At 53.4% G+C, this 19352-nt stretch overlaps 1 protein-coding gene across 8 annotated transcripts in view; it reads right to left on the bottom strand.

Annotated features, from left to right (window-relative positions):
- Positions 1-662: 662 nt before the first annotated feature.
- LOC144934194 (rap guanine nucleotide exchange factor 2-like) overlaps positions 663-19352 on the bottom strand; it is a 231928-nt gene continuing 213238 nt past the window's right edge. For 3 of the 8 annotated variants that reach the window (XM_078859765.1, XM_078859768.1, XM_078859772.1), the window contains 13 exons: positions 15817-16057; positions 14972-15355; positions 14607-14818; positions 13992-14115; positions 12919-12942; positions 11028-11248; positions 10462-10608; positions 9996-10145; positions 8030-8143; positions 6553-6688; positions 5301-6028; positions 3904-4575; positions 663-2808 (listed from right to left, as the gene is read on the bottom strand). In XM_078859765.1, coding sequence (XP_078715891.1) covers positions 2783-2808; positions 3904-4575; positions 5301-6028; positions 6553-6688; positions 8030-8143; positions 9996-10145; positions 10462-10608; positions 11028-11248; positions 12919-12942; positions 13992-14115; positions 14607-14818; positions 14972-15355; positions 15817-16057 — 3179 coding nt within the window. In that variant the 3' untranslated portion in view covers positions 663-2782. The remainder of the gene's footprint in view (positions 2809-3903; positions 4576-5300; positions 6029-6552; positions 6689-8029; positions 8144-9995; positions 10146-10461; positions 10609-11027; positions 11249-12918; positions 12943-13991; positions 14116-14606; positions 14819-14971; positions 15356-15816; positions 16058-19352) is intronic. The other 5 variants (XM_078859769.1, XM_078859773.1, XM_078859767.1 and 2 more) reach the window with 4 other exon arrangements.

Here is a 19352-nt window from a genome sequence, read left to right as displayed (position 1 = left end):
TCATTACGCATTTATAATCGACTGTACTGTATGTTCATTAAAGTGCTGCATTGGAGGAGCTGTATGAAAGCGCACTACGAACCTGGCAACACGAGTTCCGATTCCCAGTTACAGCCCCCTCGCTACGCCACAACTGTGGGCCACGTAGTTGGGTTACCCCAAAACGCTGTGCTCAAAACATTCGACTTCAAATTTAAAAAAATACATTGATGACCACGCATGTAGTGTGATGCCGAGGATGCATGATGCCGAGGATGCATTCTGCATGGTTGCAGAGGTGCGCAGTGTGTGTTCGTGTGTTCATCATTGAGCGTTCACCCTACCACGCTCGTGAGAATGCATTGCACTGAACGCCACCCCCTCTGTGTGGATGGCACAAGGTTCGTCCGCTGCTCGTCTCATCGTTTCCCACGAACATCTTTGGGAGTGCTGTGCTCGCCCGGCCAGTATTGGTCTTGCAACAACAAAATCCTGCAAATTGCCTGCGTGAAATCCCTTTCCACGTAAAAAAGCCACCGACCCCCAAGACAGGCATTCGTTATTGAAGAATTAACATTCACAACCACTACCGACCAAAAGATAAAGGTTACAGATTTTTTCATTATATTTTCATCTGTTTGGCAATAGAGCACCTACGTAAAATATTACAAACGAACACGACATTTTATGTATCAATGCACTGTTTAATCAACCTAATATTGTACATGAGTGTAAATTACACAGTAACGAGCTTCACAGACAGCAAGGTTATAAGACTACACATTGTACATTTTATTAACTGGCAAAATATAGGTGGGAATTTAGTGTTACAAAAAGGTTTATACCATTAGTGTGTTAATGCCAAGCGACATCATTTCCTTAAAACTCCTAAAATCCCTTCAAACCAATCAATATGATCAGTTGTGATGACAAAATGATTATCATACAAAATCTCATTTACAACTCGATCGCGCATCACATGGGAGTCAGCTGCTTAAAACACTTTCGCTACAAATGTGCATGATTAGAAAATGCGAAAATATGTTATCTGTGCAACGATTGAAACACTTCTAGCACTGATACAGTTAAGACACATAAACATGACCTGCGGATTAAATATTCTTTTGACTGTGCTCTTTTCATTTCGCAAAACGTTGTTTTTTGATTGCAGAACCTCCCCAACTCTTGACTTTGTGCCACCGCGACGCAGGGGACGTGCAAAGGGGCCGCGAGTCCCTGCCACAGCGGGGCCATCTCACCGGCGTGCTGCTAGTCGTGTCCGCGGCACGGAGACAGTCATTCCAGCAGTGCGTCACAAACCGTCCCGACAAACGCCAATCCGACTGCTCGCTCGCTCGCTCACCCACCGTCTCCCAGCCACGATGGGAATCGGGGGGCTCCTTGCGGCCCACGGGGTGAGTTGGTGCAGGGTAGTGACTGGGGGGAAACCTCGCCCGCTAATGGCCGAGCGAGCAGCCACAGGAGGCCTGCCCCCGTGGCTCTCGGGGGGCCTCTCTGAGCGATGCTGGACAGGGAATATTAGTTTAAAAACTTTACGACCGTTACCAGAAGCGCCTTGTAACAGTGAGGAAATCTTCATCGGTGATTACTGCCAAGGATCCTAAAAAGCCAAAATATCGCTCTCGAGAGCGCGGGTGTTTTGGGTAGATTAAAAAGAGGGCAGAGGCTGCCGCTATTGGGTTCCTGGCTTGAAGGGAGCCTGAACGGGCACCGGCGTACGATGAATTCGCGAGTCTGCCACGTGGGATTTTCATTCGCGCTCATCAGTCCACATACACGCATCAGAGGCCCACTGGCAACAACAGGAGCAAGCTACAGAATTATAGCACCACTCACATCACTCTACAGTCTAATATCACCTATTGATGTCACGGAGCTACACGAGTACCATCACCGACATAAATCGCACTCTGGTGGGAGCCATAGCGGTGCTCTGTTATGGGCGAGTTTGTTCGCTGCTTTTCAGTTGCCAGTTCATGTATGTATATTCCAAACACACGATGACGACGTCAACACAACGGCCACCCTACAACGCACGTTACACTTACACACCAAGGAGCGTTTCGTCACTCGCAGCCAATAAGCTTAACATATGAACGGCGGTGATGTGGACACGGTGGCCCCCTCGTGTGCTCAGGGTGTGCCTGGCCATCGAGACGCCTCCAACGACACGATGGGCGACCGCTGCGGCCACGCGCACGGCTTACGGGGGGGACACCACAACACAGCGCACAGCATGGCTGTGAGCAACTCTGCGCTGTGCACTGTGCATGCAAATAGTTTAGTCCCAGCTCTTCATAAATGTACTTGAGTGAGCCTCTCGCGTATGGTAAATAACAAGACTACATGTTGAAATGGTTGCTTCATTGTACTGACTACATCGGTGGCGTTGTCCTCTTTCCCCCTCTTCCTAATCGCGCTCACGGGCCAAAACACGAGTGTGAGCAATGGCCGAGCCTTCAGGCAGGTTTTTTTGATTCCCATTGTTGAGCACTGCTTCATTTCGGTTGACGGAAGGAGAAATGCTTTATGTTTGGTGGAGGTCGGTCGAGAAGTTGGTAGGGCAATGAAGGATGGAAGTTCAATAATGTGGAGCAAGCGTCTCCCCTTCAGAAGCCACTAGGCCTCACAGGAACGCGGCTCCGCGAAGCAGTGGTGCCTCGCTCAGGGGGACAGTCACGGAAGGAGGAGGCACGGGGTGGGGGTTGTGTGCGTGTGTCCCAGAGAGGGCCCACTCTTCTCCACCCACTCTTCTCCGCCCACGCTTGCATCTCTCCTGGCTTCAAACGGCTGAAACCTGCTCCTCGTCTGCAACACAAAATGGTTCCTCATCAGTCAGGCAGCCATACACGACAATAACAGCAACAAATACACAGTGAGGTCGTGCCCTGGGCTCTGGTCGTCTGCACTGCTATGATCCTCCTGTGCAGGGCCACTCGCAAGGTTTGTCTCTTCTCACTCTTCTGCGTGTGAATCTCTCTATGAAGCATCTTGGATTGTACCTGCACTGCTCTCGACTCATCTCCCTCTCTGCTCTGCAGATTCCTACATACGTCTCATTTCCTTCTAAGGAAATTTAAACAATCACAAATCCCTCCTGCTCGAATGATCAACATACGTCCAGTGCCTTGAGCTGAGATCACATTCAGACAATTCATATATACAAATCGTACTGCACTATATTAAAAACATATCAATGTTAAACGTCCAGAGTCTGAGAGTTGCCTCTTCCGCAATGCTGGAGTCTCAGGTTTGACCCTTGGCATGTGATCTGGCCAACTCTAGGCAGTAACAAGTGAACACCTGTTGCCCACCAGTGAAGGGTGAAGGGTCACCCCTGCAGTGATCAAACTCAGACCTTCAAAAACTGATGCAGTATAACACTTGGCAAACGTTCTGCAAAAGCTAAAGGACTTCACAAGTACTCCAAATATCTTCTCTGTCAATGGTGATATTTAACCGCATTGGGTTTTACATCATTTACTCGGCATGTAATGATTCATTCTCGGCATTTCAATGAGTTGACACGATTTTTGGTCACGTGATTCAAAAGCGATTCTTGCATCGCTCAAATGGACTAGCAATGTCCGTCTCGCTATTTATTGCCATGTGACGAATCTCACTCTCCTAGCCGAAATATGCGAGTGGGAAGTGCTGCTCTCTACAGTGTGTGGTCCAGAGGTCAACTTGAAGATGGGACCGCAGAGGTAGCTCTGTGAAATCCTCTTCCGCGGGCTGTTCTCTAGCAAGGAGGTTCGCACTGGTCTGCGAGCGATCACAAGGGACACTACGTCTCGTGACGCCGATCGCAACATTTTTCGGGGGGGAAAAAATCCAAATAGAGAAGAAATGCTTTGCAACAAGACACCCACAGCATTGGGTCCAGAGCTGACTGCCTCTTACCGTCGGGTTCATTGTCCTGGCAGTAGCGCGCAGGGTAGAGGAGCGGGGAGGGGTAAGGGGTGGTGTGGGAGAGCGCCGGGGTAGCGCGGCGCGGCCCGGCGGTGGGGGGCAGCACCGGCACGCCGCGCTGGCGCCCCCCGGTGGGCGTAGCGGCCCCCTGCCGGTGGGCTGGGGGGATGGCGGGGGGCAAGCCGGGGGGGTGACTCTCCCGGGCCTGCCTCTGGGGCAGCGTGGGAGCGGCACCGGGCAGGGGGCGGTGGTACAGGTGGTGGTGATGGGTAGGGGATCCGAAGTCCGGCGCGACGCCGGCCGCTGTGGAGGAGGCGGGAGATGGACCGTGCTGAGACGGGGGGAGGGCGGGCGGCGGCTGACCTGCCGGCGGCGGGAGCGGCTGGTACGACAGCGGTCGCGCCGTCACCGACGTGTGCTGCCCGTGCACGGGGGAGGCGCGCTGGGGGCTGGACAGCGCCGAGGCGCGGCCGGACGCGAGCAGGGGGTGCTCGGGGGGCAGGGTGCTGCGCGGGCGCTGCCCCAGCGGGGAGTCGGCGCTACAGTTGACGAGGCGCGAGCGCTGCACGGCCACGCTGTAGTCCGGGGGCCGGCGCTCGCCCTGTGAGGCCACGTAGCCCGGGGGCGCCGGCGGCGGCACCCTCTTGCGCGCATCTCCCACACCTGGACGCGCCGAAACACGCGGCACAACCGGTGAGCACCACGCGGACCGCAGGCAGTGCGCGCCAACGACGGCCGGTCCCGCGCCACAAGGCAAACGCGCGCAAGGCGGGTGATCGGATGCGCAGAATGTGAGCGCTGTTCTACATTTACACGTTGGTTGATACCGGACGGAGCCAATTATAATCTTGTACAGAGCGTTTTTCACCCACATATTAGATTGCTTGGCCCAAATTTACAGCAAAACAGTTTTATTAGTCCATTGGCCTGTGGACCTTCAGCACAGGGAGAGACGCTCCCGTCTCGTAACATGTTATCCGGAATCCTCCTCCGTGACGGAGCATTATAAAAACAATACTGATTAATGATTGATATTTTGGTTAGATCACGTGAATAAAATGCCAATGTGTGTCATATACCCTCCGCCACCTGACACAACCAAATAAATAAAGTTGTCAGGTGATCACATGCACCGATTTTTATTGCCTCACCACCGGTTATGTGGGAGAGCGATGCACACCGCTCAACGATCGGGAACGGACGTTTCCCTGGTAGTTGCAAGCAGCAAATCTCCTCCACTCTTAATTTATTTTAAAAAATGCTGTCCTTTTACTCACTCGATCTGACCCAATTATCAATTATGAACATTAGCACTGGACGCGAAAGCCTACGTGTTGAATAAAAACGACAACGGCGAAGTCGAGCAGCCGATGTGAGCGCACACTGACCGGCGCCGGCTCCGCGGGGTTGTGGGGCTCCCTCGGGCGCAGGGGGGGCGGGCGAGGCGTCGCGAGCGCCGCTCGAGTCCACCGACTTGCTGCGCACGACCGGCGAGGAGCGACACGCCCCGTTCCCGTCCCTGGGTCCTCGCCTCTCCAGGCTCCCACCTCCCCTCTCTCCCCCGTTAACGTCCAGGGCCCGGTCCGCGACCTCCGCCGCCTGGACGTCTTCGGACGGCACCCGCCTGTGGTGCATCGGCATGAGCACGTCGTGGCTGTGCTGCTTGAGCTGCCTGATCTTCAGCACCTGCTCCGCAGCCTTCCCGCTGTAGACCAGCGGCCGTGCGGAGCTCTGCGTGGCCTCCGGGTGCTTTTTGGCTCTCCTCGGATGTTCCGGGGATGCCGACGCGTCCCGCTCGCCGCACGCGGCCGGCGCGGCGGCCCTCCCCTCTGCCGGCGCCGGGGCGCTCGCGGGCGGCTTTGCGGCGAGGGAGCTGCCCGGGGCCCGGCCGGCGTGCGGGGCCGGCGGCTTGGAGGCCGCCACTTCGGCGTGGAGGTGCGTGACGCGCGAGCCGGGAGGGGACTCGGAGTTCTCGGGGAGGGAGCCCGCGTGGTCATCCCACGACTTCTTGCGCTGAACGACCTGAATGTTGTCGTTGGAGCCGCTGGAGCACGACGTCCAGCTGCTGCGTCCGCTGTCCAGCATCGGCGCCACCGACACGCGGTCCGCGCACTCCCTGCACGGACACCGGTCGTCGTCGGCCACTTTATTCAACGTTTCAGCTCGGCGCTCGCAAGTTTTTCCAGGGGCTCGTTTATTCAGTGCGTTAATGTATTATTATATTAATCTATTTCTTGCTTTCACATGGATTAGTGTATCAGCCAGCCTCCTACACCATATACAGTATGCACAGCATCCTACATGTGCTGTTTCTGGGCGAGAACTGACAAAGGATGTCAACCTCACTGAGAATGGTAATGCAACCACCACCACCCACTTGATTCAAGAAATCAGCAAGCATTGGCAACACGCGTAGTGGATCACGCTGATCAATCAGTGGTGTTGGGATGCGATGCAACACGGTTATAAATAAAGATATGGAGCATTTAAAAATGGCGGGAGGCCCGTATGGACACATGTTGTTTAACGCTCGGGTTGACAGATACGGGAGATGCAATGGGAGCCTCTACGTATCTTGAATGTATTACAAAATCTCAGCAGCAGCAGCATCACCAGCGGGGGAGAGTGTGAGATACATACCGTGACGCGGGGTGCCGCAGACACACGCCCTGCTGGCACTGCGAGCAGAGCGTGTAGCTGTGCAGGCTGCTGCGGTCCGACATCAGGTTCGCCCCCGGGTCTCCGGTCATCTCCGTCTGGGTGGAGTTCACGCAGCCTGAAAGACAGCGCGCGCAGGGGGTCAAACACGTACAGGTGGCGCAATCACGAATGTTCACACTCACGTACACGTGGGAAATGCACAGCAAACACGCACGCTTGGCTGTCAAAGAGAACCGTCGCAACCCGCCGCGTCATACACGGCGTGCACGGTGACATCACCGAAGACTCGTCCCGGTTGATTTCAACTCCGTCTCAACGTTGCAACATTTAAAATTATAATATTAAGCCATAAAACACGGACAAGAGAGACATTACAGCAGCCGCCACGAGAGCATTTGAGCACCTGTGTGTAGGAAACATGAGATTAAAGAAATGTAACCATGTTATTTCTCTCCCAGGAGGATCAATGAAGATGCGAGCAAACACCAGATGTTGAGACAGACCGGAAGTGCAGATGGCAACAGTGTTCAGAATCTGAGATGCAAACACCGCAAACAAACGAGGAGAACGGCACCCGGGAAAACGAGCAGAGTCTGGAAAGAGCCGCTGAAACTCAAGGACAGATGCATTAACGTCAGCGGCAAGCGGTTAGGTTCATTGTCTCGCAGTTATTAGTGAGGCTCGAACTCCAGGCAGCAGAGATGTTGGCGGCAGCGAGAGCGTGGACAAGGGCACGGAACCATGCATCAAGCAGCCCCCACAGCCCAAGGCAGGGACACCAAACAAGTAGCCCACACCAGCTGGCCACATTGGGGAAAATCGTGGATCGACATTATCCATAACGTGCAATTATTTGCCGTCTTATTTCGTGTGGCCTAAATTCACCAAAGACGTGAAAAGCCAACTAATTTTAAAAAATGAAAAATATCTGAGATTCCGTTGAACATGATGGCGTAATTATGGTTTGGTGTGGCTGAAAGTACAATGATTAATGTTCTGGACTGTCCGTTCGCGTTTCTCTGGTTAAAATTGGATCTCAGTAGGGATGCTATCTGACACGTGTACCACTTGGACACAATGCCCCCCAATATTCTATGACACTGTTGACAAGACCAAGTCATTCAGTGTCACAGTCGTCTTGGGTAATTTAAGAAAATTAACCTCCATTTACAAATCGCCACATTGTTTATTTCCGAGTCGTTGTCAGTTTACACATGTCCAGCCCGTGCCGAAGTTGGCTATCAGGTACCACACTCCTCGAGACTGCGCTCCAAGGTGACCGTGTGCGACGCACGAGTGGTGATTAAAGGCCGCGGCAGGCTTGAGGAAAGGGGCGTCGAGTGCCCATGATGTTCAAAGAGAGGCCGCCCACGCAGGACGGGCCTAGAGACGCCCCGTGGTGCAAGAAGCAGCCCCGAGCCGACAGGCAGCGGTGCTGTGCGCTCGCGGTACAGACCGAAGCTGTTAGCGCGGGCGGCGTTGTTGTTGCGGTTGCTGTTCTCACTGGCCATGGAGGAGCTGGGGCCCATGTCAGAGTGGTGCGAGCCCTGCCTCTTGAGCCGAATGGCCACTGCACCGATGGGGGGGAAGACACGGGCAGCGTTCAAACGGCGGCGCGCGCAGCACGCGGAGCCAAGCGCGGCGAACGTGGCGGACGCCGCGAGTGCTGCGGTGCGTGGCGCACGCAGTGCCGCACGCAGTCCTTGACAGTAGCACACGCGGCTCTTGGGGCAGGCACGTGCAGTGCGAGCAGCAGAGGTCGCAAACGGGTTTTGATTCCTTACCCGTACCCGTACCTGGCCGCACCAGGGTCGCAAACGGGTACCCGTACCCGGCTGGGTACGGGTAGCCGGGTATCAGGTATGGTACGGGTATCGGGTACCCGGTTGCGACCTCCGGCGAGCAGCCCCAAGCCACGAGCACCTTCCCACACTGGCTCCCAAACGGCGGAACATTGTCCCACGCGGAATCAATTATATTGGCAGTGGCCAACTGAATGGGAATTCGAACATGGCTAAAACCACTTTTAAAGTCACTATTAGACACAGCGGCATAACGACCGAGCAATGCCAAGGCTGTATACAGCGTCAATACACTCAAGTATAAACACGTTTCATTATTAAAGTCAAGTTATTGTTTATTACTTTATTCTGTAAAATTATAGCAAGAACGTCATGGCACAGTTTTTTGTATTAAGATTCGTATAAAGTATAGTATTCATGTAAAATTGTGTCCGGTAGATTCACGAGTTTCTTTGGACTTTTCAAGATTTTATGATTAAATCACAGTGACATTATCACGGTGCCACTCCGAGGGTAACGCAAGGATTTCCGTGACATCATTCGGAAGAGTAGGCCGGCGTCATGGCCCAAATTTGGCAAATTTGAAAATGAGCTGCAAATAAGTTAATAATATACAATACGATGCACTTTTAAATCTGGATTTAAAATTCAATTCTTAAGAACTGATTGTTGTGTTTGGTTTGTTGTCCTTCCCCCGCACCTTCGATTAGCATGATTGGCTACGTACAGTGCGCAAAATAAGTTCAACATACATACAGTACATAGCAAACATCACCCCCTACTGCACAAACTTCTGAAAAAAGTCACGAGACCCAGTGAGGCTTTCCCGGGTAAACAACCGTAAAAATAATAATATTATAATTTAGTATGTATTATTGCTTATGGTTGCTATTGGGAGTTAGAATTCTATTTAGTGTGCCCATGTGAGAAGGAGGAGTGTAAAAATACTTCGTTTTGGCTGGCCCCATGTAGACACTAGCGAGCGTGCTGCGATTAACAATTAGCACCTCCGTATGAAATCATAGAAAACAAAGCGGCAACGTTCACAAAGGGAATAACGTCAAACTCTTCGGCCCACTCTTGCAAAGGGTCCACAACCTCCACGTCATTCTTAACTCTCGATCTCGGGTAACGCAACACCACACGACATCAGGCGCAACAATCACGCGAGCAGCGACATTGGGTGACGGCTCGGGGCATTCGCAAGCGCGGCCTGCACACCGAAGGCTCCCGGACACTGCAGCCGGGGGCGTCACGACATCGACGCCCATCGCGTGAAACCGCGCTCTCACTCTCATTCCCATCAAGCAGCACCTACAACACAAGGTTCGCCGACGTCGGATCAGAAACGCGCTCGAGAGTTTGGTGTTAAAAAACGAGAGCAGTGCATTAGAAATGAGGCGTTGGACATGCCGCGTAAATCGCTGGCAGAAAGCAGTGTAGCCACGGGTGCTCGAGGAGCCTGAGAGAAATCTGGAAAGGGATGGAGACGGAGGGTGACGCGAGACATTCAAAGTCCCCTTCGAGAGGAAAGACGCAGCTTGGACAGCGACGTAGAGAGGCGGCAGTCCCGCCTTGGGGACCCACAGTGCCGAGGCAGCGGCGGAGGGGGATGCTGACCTCTGCGGGGCGAGTTGTGCGGCGACGCCGAGGGGTCGGACTGCGAGGAGGTGATGGACAGGGAATCCTCCGACTTGTGCTTGTGCTTGTCCTGGTTCGCCTCCTCCGACAGTGAAAGGATCTTCTGCAGCGACTGATGCGAAGTGATCCCTGCACAGAACGAGAAAGTCGAGAATGTGCTGCGTCCGTAAAGCTGCACACGCGCGAGAGCTCGTAACAATAATAACAACAACAACAATCTTTGCACATACTGGGCACTCGTTTAAACGCCTCGGGGCAACTCAAAGCGCCTTACATCGCAACTCATCTAAAACATTCCAAGGGCACTCCCAACGGCAGAGGTGCCAACCTGTTAATCGGCGGTGCACGAGTGTGTGTGGACGTGAGCGTATGATCATGATGAGTGCGTGACTGTGCAGGAACCGTGCGTGTGCGCGCACGTGCCAGTGCGTCTGTGCGTGCCTACCGAAGGGCGGCAGCGAGCTGACGGGCACGGCGCGGCCCGACGGGTGCAGCGTGACGGCCGGCACGGCCTGCTGCTTGGCGGGGGCGGAGCGCGAGCTGCCCGGGGACGACTCGGTCTTCGCTACCTTTTTGTCGGCCGCTCTCGGCACTGCACGGACATGCACAGCAAACACGCACGCTTGGCTGTCAAAGGGCACCGTTGCAACTCGCCGCGTCATACACGGCGCGCACGGTGACATCACCGAAGACTCGCCCCGGTGATTTCAACTCCGTCTCAACGTTGCAACAGTTAAAATTATAATATTAAGCCACCGTTATTCTACTGCTGTGGTAACGCACTTGCTGCTCCAGGTGTTCTGTCGTAGCAACCGTATATGACAAGCTGCTACAGCCCTCCCTTTGCTTCTGGGGATCTTTCAAGAGCGGGCGAATTCCGGACGATTTGCCCCATCGGGGTACGTGCGCAGTTTATATTCCAGTAAGCTCTCAGTTGACGCTAAATTGTACGGAAATGTGAGCGAACGCGACGTAGCGTGCCGCCGTACGTGCGTGCAGCGCGCGACTCACGGGTGCTGCTCGCGGGCTCGCACTGCAGCGACATGATCTGCAGCTGGTCCTCGTCGCGCTCCACCACGAGGCACGCCAGGTACTGGCGCACGCGCCGCGCCATCTGCGCCTCCTCGTACAGCTTCTTGGCGTTGAGGAAGGAGCTGCGTCGCTGACGCTTCTTGTGGCCGCTGGCCTGCGCGGCCTCCAGCGCCGAGCCGGTGCTGCCCTGGCTCAGCGACCTGCAGGATGGCGCACGCACGACACACCGCCAAAGGCCGTCAGATGTCGCACCACCCACAGCATCTCCAGCAGGACCAGTGAATGAATATAAACTTGTTGTGTCTTTATATTTATTTTATAGCGGCGTTTGCGAATGCCAACGGTGGAAAATACTGTCAACATATACTTCAGACCCCATAGTCCAAGGATAGCAACAGCAGCAGTTAAGCAGCAGCAGCAGTACCACGAACTGTCCGGCTTCATCCCTGTGAGTCTCAGTCCCCAACTCTGGCCTCATGAATCAAGGCCTTGAACACAGCACCGACTATGAATGCACCTGGGAGTCAATGCGACTCAATTGCAATGGAATTAAAAAGTGCTTTGGCAGAGCCGCCACTGCTGCCACACCATCCCTGAAGGCAGCGCTCGCTCGCATGTTATTTCATCACGTTCAAAGCTATTAAAATTGACATTATAAGAGCTCTGGGAAAAGAGAAGATGGGAGGAGGGGATTCCAAAGTGGAGCAGTGCGAGGGAGGAAGCAGAAAGAGAAGGGTTGTTTCCTGCGGTGTGGTGGCTGAACATAGTACGGACCATACAGAGTACGTATGGTCTGTAGTACCGGCGAATCCTTGAATGGCTTGTCTTGTGCCAGCCTAACCTAAATAGGCGCTCACTAACGGCACTTATCCAAACAATTTTCCAAGGTGGAAAAGGGGGTGTTTCTCTCGTCTCGATATAAATACAAAACACAGTAATAAATGTACATGTGCAACTGACAACAAAACACTGGTGTTTATAGCCACTTAGGCCACAGCAGCACTGCTGAAGTGTACGTGCATCCGACGCGTTCTCGAACGCCCCGCATAACAACGACCCGCTCACACTTCACCGCTGTGGTTACAATGCAGTGAGGGGTTAGCGCAACACATAGAGACGCTCTCGGGCATCTCAAGATGCGACGTGGCTCGGCCGCACACGCGTACGGACGCGCAATGGCGTAGGGTCTGCGTGTACAGACGCAGGCCTCTAACAAAATAAGATTCTCATCAAGTGAATTGGTTATTTTGGTACCTTGAGAAGACGAAATAATGCTCCGATATAAACGCAAGTTTTTAAAAGATGCACACATCATAGTACAACTGTCGTCAACTCCTCAGAGTGAGACTCGCTTAACAATACTCGTCTGCGGCGACACCCCACGCGTCTACAACGCAGTGTCAGCGTCGCAATTGTGCACCGGAGTCTCGTGCAGGAAACACCGCCGCTCCGAACGCCTGGCAAGCGATGGGGGGGGGGATGGGGGAGGGGCAATCCCGGCACCGCCGAGGGGGACTGCCACCCGTTTGGGGGACAGCAGCGTCGCTCTGGCCAAAAGTTTCACCCCCCTGGCGTCACGTTGGCCAAATGAGACGTGCGAGGCCCCGCCCGAGGCAAGGGGGTGACGGAACATTCTCAGAGCAGACGAGACTGTGCCCCCAAATGGGATTCAACGCTTTCCCACCCCTGGCAAAAAAAGAAATAAACCTCTCCAGCAGCGCTAACAATGCCACCAGCCTGGTCTGCGTCCAGTAAGCAGGCCTCACGAATCCGACGCAAACCATGGGGTTGGTTAGTGTTCAGAGGCAGACGGCGAGTAAGGACGAGCAAAGGTGGTTAGTGTTGGTGGCGTGAAAGACCGACGACTTACCCCAGCCTCTTCCACTTCCTCTTGCTGTTATTCAGACATGTGTGAAAAGGAGGGCAAAGAGCGCCATAGGGAAGAGATAGAAACACGGCAGTCGCACCGGTTACATCGCACGTCCGCAGGAGGGAGAGCTTCATGACAAGGACTGGAGTGAGGCCTGCCGGGTTTTAAACCGATGGGATTCACGTTCTGCCAAAGACAAGTTTTATTGACGATCCTAATTGTTGCAAAATGCACATTTTACGGATCAATTCTGAGCATGAACGAGGGACTGCAGCATCGAGCCGTGCTGTGCGGCGGTGAACATCTCAAGATTAAGGCGACCCAGACCATCGGTTTCCAACCCTTTGGCTAATGTCCAATAGCGTCAAGTGGTGAAAATCAAGAGCACAAAGCTTCAACGTGAAGACTACGTACAACACAAGAATTAAAACAACAGGAAGCACACATGAACAAGTGTAATCTGTGTTTAGTAACACACGAAGACGTCGCGCAAAATATTTGGTTAAAAAGTAACCGATGACTAGATAGAGCCACGAGTTAATCTAGACAACTGTGTGATGTCAAGCATCTGCCTACTGCTCCTGGTCTGTGGCTGTCCAGCAATCACTGTCTTACCGAGGTGAATTTGCCTTTGGGATGCGTGCGTAGGCTACAAATCAGCATGCCCTTTCACGTTCGTGTGCACTACAATCGGCCATTGAATACGATCCCAGGTGTTTTTAGTGGCATTGAACAATGTTGCCAATTCTGAATACATCCACATCCATGCACCTGACTACAAACACCTACACGGCATTCATGCACTGTCCAAAACAGGGTTCCCAATCAACAGACAAATGCCAATCCAAAAACCACTCGCACCACCCATGCTGTGAAATGACACCATCAACTGACAGGAGAGAAAAGTCCGGCTGACGTTCCATCTCTCTAACGAGACTCCCATTAGCGCAGGGGACAGGACGCGCTACTGGCCCAATCAAGTAGCAGCAGCGGCAGCACCACGAGCAGCAGGGGCGTCTCTGGGGCGGTGCAGTGGCGACCGCCGGCACCTGCCGCGACACGTGCGTCCTCACCGGTGACGGAACATGACGGCGGGGTCTTGGTTGGCCGAGGCCAGGCGCCCCACGTGCCGCACTTCCTTGGCGATCATGCGCAGCTTCTCGAAGTTGACCAGGCCCTCGACGCGCGAGTCGTTCCCTACGGAGTCACGCGCGCAAAGCATGCCGTCAATAGAGCCCTACGTGTGTGGCAAACCTACGCGTGAGATTGGTTGAAGATCGGGATGGGGATGACGTCGTCATCATGGGAAGAGAATTTCTGTGAACAATTCATTAGCACGAGGGATCACGCACCATAATGGGTGAAAATGATGGATGCGTGGTTGGCAATGCACGGTTACTGCAACGGATAAGCATTTAGGGTTAGGTCTGTCATGGGTTAGGATGGAAATATAGGTAGAGGTTCGGGCGAGGCTCAAGTTCAACATGCCAATTATTATTGTTTCAGCTCACCGCGAGGTTGAAAAACGATTCTCACAACCGGGTTTAATGATCAGACACAGTGTCAAGCATCGAAGTTGTTTTTCAAAAATGAATTGCGACTCAAAGGTTAGCCTCATTTGCAAGCACGAGCTGGGCGTGTAAGATTTGCAGCGGGAGAACAATGCACAGTGCTTGCTGGACGCGTACCATCGTGCAGGAAGGTCAGATCCTTCTTGACGACCGGGAACAGTGGGATGATGGGCGGCTGCAAACTGGGACTGCTCAGGAGGTTGCGGTACTTGGCCATGTTGCGCGAGGGGTCAAACAGGTCCTGCAGGTCGGAGAACAGCTTCTCGTACTTGGATGGCAACTTGTCCCAGGTGCTGCGTAGGCGCATCACCGACGAGTGGCTCAGCCCACTGCGACACAGACGCCGGACACGACCACCGCTCAGCGCACAGCCACCGCTTGCATCGTCACAACCGCCCGCGAGCTCCATCGTGAACACACAGAGCGGGCTTTTAATTACAAAAACTCGCGACATGCGATTAATCGAGCAGCAGCAGCATCACCTGATGATGGCGAACATGGAGTTGAAGTTGCGGCTGTCCCGGCAGTTGAGTGCGATTTTGAGATAATGCTTGATGAGCTTCACTCGCTTGAGCAGGCCCGTCTCGCGCAACACCTCCGAGGGCACCCAGAAGGTCTCGCGGTTGAGGGTCTCCTCGAAGGCCTGCAGGTGCTCGCAGGCGGCCGCGCCGCCCAGGCGGAACAGGTTGGCCACGTACTCCGTGGGCTCGATGCTGCGGAAGATCTGGAAGTCGCGGATGGAGATCTGCGTGGCCACCTCGAGCGTGCTCAGTTGGAGCAGCGATATCTGGCTCTCCTTGAGCAGCTCCTGGGCGTGCTCGTCGGAGCACAGAGGCTCCGTCTGGGAGTTGTTCTTCAGGTAGTAGCTGCGGGGAGAGGACACACACAGCCTTTACGCGCACGGATCTCCGGAGAAACAACAGACACCGGTCGGTGGCACGCACCGCGAGCCGAGAGCACCGATGGACATCGAGCACCATCAGAGTTTAGGTCGTTAATTTGCATGGCAGCGGTAGAGCGAGCGGCTCGCTATCGGAAGGTACCGAGTTCAAATCCTTGTTCGGGGTTCGGCTCAGCCCATCATCTCTCTGGGGTGGATAAAATCAGTACCGCATTGCGGTGAAGCCAAAAGCGGTTGTCCCATAGCTCAACTCTCCCCCGCCATAGGAATGTGGACTTTCAACGGACGGCTCAAGGCTGTAAACCGGAGATGAGCACCGCCTCACCGCTCACGCAAGCGGGACGTAGCTTTTAACGTTCACATCCACTGAGTTCGCGCGCCCCTTGTGTGTGCGTGCGTGCGGGGGCGGCCGGGAGGGAAACGCACCGTGCGTTCAGCTGGATGCTCTCCGCCAGCTTGTTGAGGTGGTCGGGCAGCCGCCGCTGCTTGATGAAGCCCTCGGGGCTGACGGACACCTCGCAGAGCGAGTAGGCCTCGGTCGCCTCGCACACCTGGAACTCGCGCAGGGCTGCCACCACCACCTCGCGGGCGCTACTCTCGCGGCTCACCATCACGTAGCGGCTGCTCTGGTCCGCCCGATACACCTTCACCACCTGGTCTGGGATGTCTCGTGGGAGGAGCACACAACAATGCACCTAAGACAAAATATACACCGTGCGGGGCTCGTGTGGCGCGCTCGTGTGCGTGCGTGTGTGGCCTGGTATAGGCGCCGTGGTGATGTCACCGTCACTTAGTGGCGAATGGCAGGTACTGGTATTGGTGGGGAGCGGTGGCGTGGTGGTTAGCAGGCTGCGCTGCAAACCCGGGGATTTACGCTCACGGACAACACCAGTGACGATTATCTGAACGGGTCCTGGGCCTCCCATAGGTCTACTCAGCCTTAAAGGAGTACCTGGTGTGGCGTGTAAAACATCAGGACTGGGGAGATAAAGGTGGTCGGGCGTGGTGCTGGCCTTCATAGGTGCTTGCTGCCAGCAGTTTCCCCAAAAGTCTCTAAAGGCAATAAAGGGTATCTTTGTCCTGTACAGCGTGATCACACGGGTGACCCAGTGCCTGTCACTCAACCTTGCAACTGCTGACAGCCCACACTCACCCAAGGAATTGAAATGCACTCAGCTGTGCTGCCAGACAGAGATCAAGCTAGACCGTAACACTCATGCCCATCATAAGATGAAATGTCTGACCTATATATATCAGAAAAATAAAACGAATATTTTAAGTGACAGCCCTCCATAAGTTATTGAAAAAGCCCAAATAAAAAATGAGATATCATCGAAAACACCATGTCATGTGTTCGTTTTTACATAGCTAAATAGACATGGTAGGTGAGCATATCAAGGCTTGGGTCAGGGTAGTCTCTCGTAGCGTGTAGAGAGACGCATAGAGGAATGGCAATAGCTGGGTTGGCGGAGAGTTTACAGAACACAGTGAAGCCATGAACAACAAAGCAAAGAACAAGCGTGGACTCCAATGGGGAACAATAACAAGAAGATCTGAACGTAATTCTGGCAGAGCATCTTCCCAGGGATACACCCCCCCCCCCATAATGGGAGTAACAACAACACTCTTGCATACAAGGGGACATTTAAATAAGTAAACAAATACAAAAAACCTTGATGCTTAAACAGAGCTTCCTGACAAATCACATTCCTATATGAATGTATTTTTATCCCTGCATTAATGTAATCATGGATCAATAAGCATTACACACCACAAACTTTCATTTCAACTCGCAATATCTGTTCACGATAAAGCACCATTCAGGACGTGGCATAAACCACGTTGAGCACATAAACACATAAACAACCGCACGTGGGCCCTGTGCCGTGTGGTGACTATTTAGCTCAGAAAGTGCGGAGTGCAGAGGCAGGATTAAGGAGACTGTGGCCTCCAGCTAGATGGAAGAAGTCTTTAGTTCTCGGGCCCGAGCTTGGACGGGCGGTGAGACATGAGGGACTTCAGGAGGGCTGCTCAGGCATGTACGTATGTATGTTAAACTTCTTTTGCACCGTACGTAACCGACCGTACCAATCGGAGGTGCGGGCATGTGCACCGTGAGAGAAATAAAACTCAAGAGATCCACCTTTGTATAATTGCCATGAGGATGGGCCTTCGCGCGAAACGTCACCCATTATATGTACTCCTCTTTTAAGGCAGTGTGATTGATGGATGTGTTCAGTTTTTTCGGGTTAATTGTGCTTGTGCAACAAACTGCCGACGCAGCATCGCCGAATAATTTGTTAACCTTTGTGAAAGGCCCATTCACCGCGTTATCGAATTCAATCACAGTTCACGCTAGGCATTTTTAGAACAGTGGTCTACACAAGTCTGGCGGCCAAGGGAGAAGAGCTAACAGCAGATTGTGGGAGCCGTCAGGGCAGAACCCGGCGGTCGCAGCGTGTCGACTGTGTAGCAGCTGCGGGATCTGGTGGAGGGTAGGGAGCGCTGGCGGCGAGGAGTGGTGGCATCAACGGCTGTAGCCAAGATAACGTTTTGATCTTGATGTTTAAAAAAAAATGTAGCTTTGTACGGTTAAATAATCGTATTAAATTCGACTGCCTGTTCCATAAAATTCTGAACGCAAAGACTTCCGTAAAAAAAACCTGGCTTTCACAGGATGTGTCGGTGGCAAGAGCAATTGCAGAGGAAAGCCTGACGACTCTCAGGGGACGGCAACAGCCAGAACAGAAAGTACTCTGGGACCACGAGAGAGCGTGAGGCGCCAGGCACAAATGCAGAATTTTTCACCGAGGAGATTCTGATCACATGCGCGTAAACAGGGAGTTGACTTGCTCACGTTGCTTAACCCCTCGTAGAACAGACTTCTTATCACTCGATAGACTGGCATAGCTTCTGTAGCTGTGTAAATAAATCCTAACTTGATGCAAACTTTAATAATACCAGCCCCGATGGCAAAAGGGCCAGGACACATGTGACACATGCTGTGAGAACTAGGGTACACGTGACACATGCTGTACACTAGGGTACACGTGACACATGCTGTACACTAGGGTACACGTGACACATGCTGTACACTAGGGTACACGTGACACATGCTGTACACTAGGGTACACGTGATGCATGCTGTACACTAGGGTACACGTGACGCATGCTGTACACTAGGGTACACGTGACACATGCTGTACACTAGGGTACACGTGACACATGCTGTACACTAGGGTACACGTGACACATGCTGTACACTAGGGTACACGTGACACATGCTGTACATTAGGGTACACGTGACACATGCTGTACACTAGGGTACACGTGACACACGCTGTACACTAGGGTACACGTGACACATGCTGTACATTAGGGTACACGTGACACATGCTGTACACTCGGGTACACGTGACATGCTGTGAGCTAGGGTACACGTGACACATGCTGTGAGCTAGGGTACACGTGACACATGCTGTACACTAGGGTACACGTGACACACGCTGTACACTAGGGCACACGTGACACACGCTGTACACTAGGACACACGTGACACACGCTGTACACTAGGACACACGTGACACACGCTGTACACTAGGGCAAACGTGACACACGCTGTACACTAGGGCACACGTGACACACGCTGTACACTAGGACACACGTGACACACGCTGTACACTAGGGCACACGTGACACACGCTGTACACTAGGGTACACGTGACACACGCTGTACACTAGGGTACACGTGACACACGCTGTACACTAGGACACACGTGACACACGCTGTACACTAGAGTACACGTGACACACGCTGTACACTAGGACACACGTGACACACGCTGTACACTAGGACACACGTGACACACGCTGTACACTAGGGTACACGTGACAGACGCTGTACACTAGGACACACGTGACACACGCTGTACACTAGGACACACGGGACACATGCTGTACAC

Source organism: Lampetra fluviatilis, chromosome 9 (genome assembly GCF_964198595.1).
Source record: "Lampetra fluviatilis chromosome 9, kcLamFluv1.1, whole genome shotgun sequence".
In the NCBI taxonomy this organism is placed as follows: Eukaryota; Metazoa; Chordata; class Hyperoartia; order Petromyzontiformes; family Petromyzontidae; genus Lampetra; species Lampetra fluviatilis.
The sequence above is the reverse complement of the archived record's forward strand: the minus strand, read 5'-3'. Positions and strand labels throughout refer to the sequence as shown.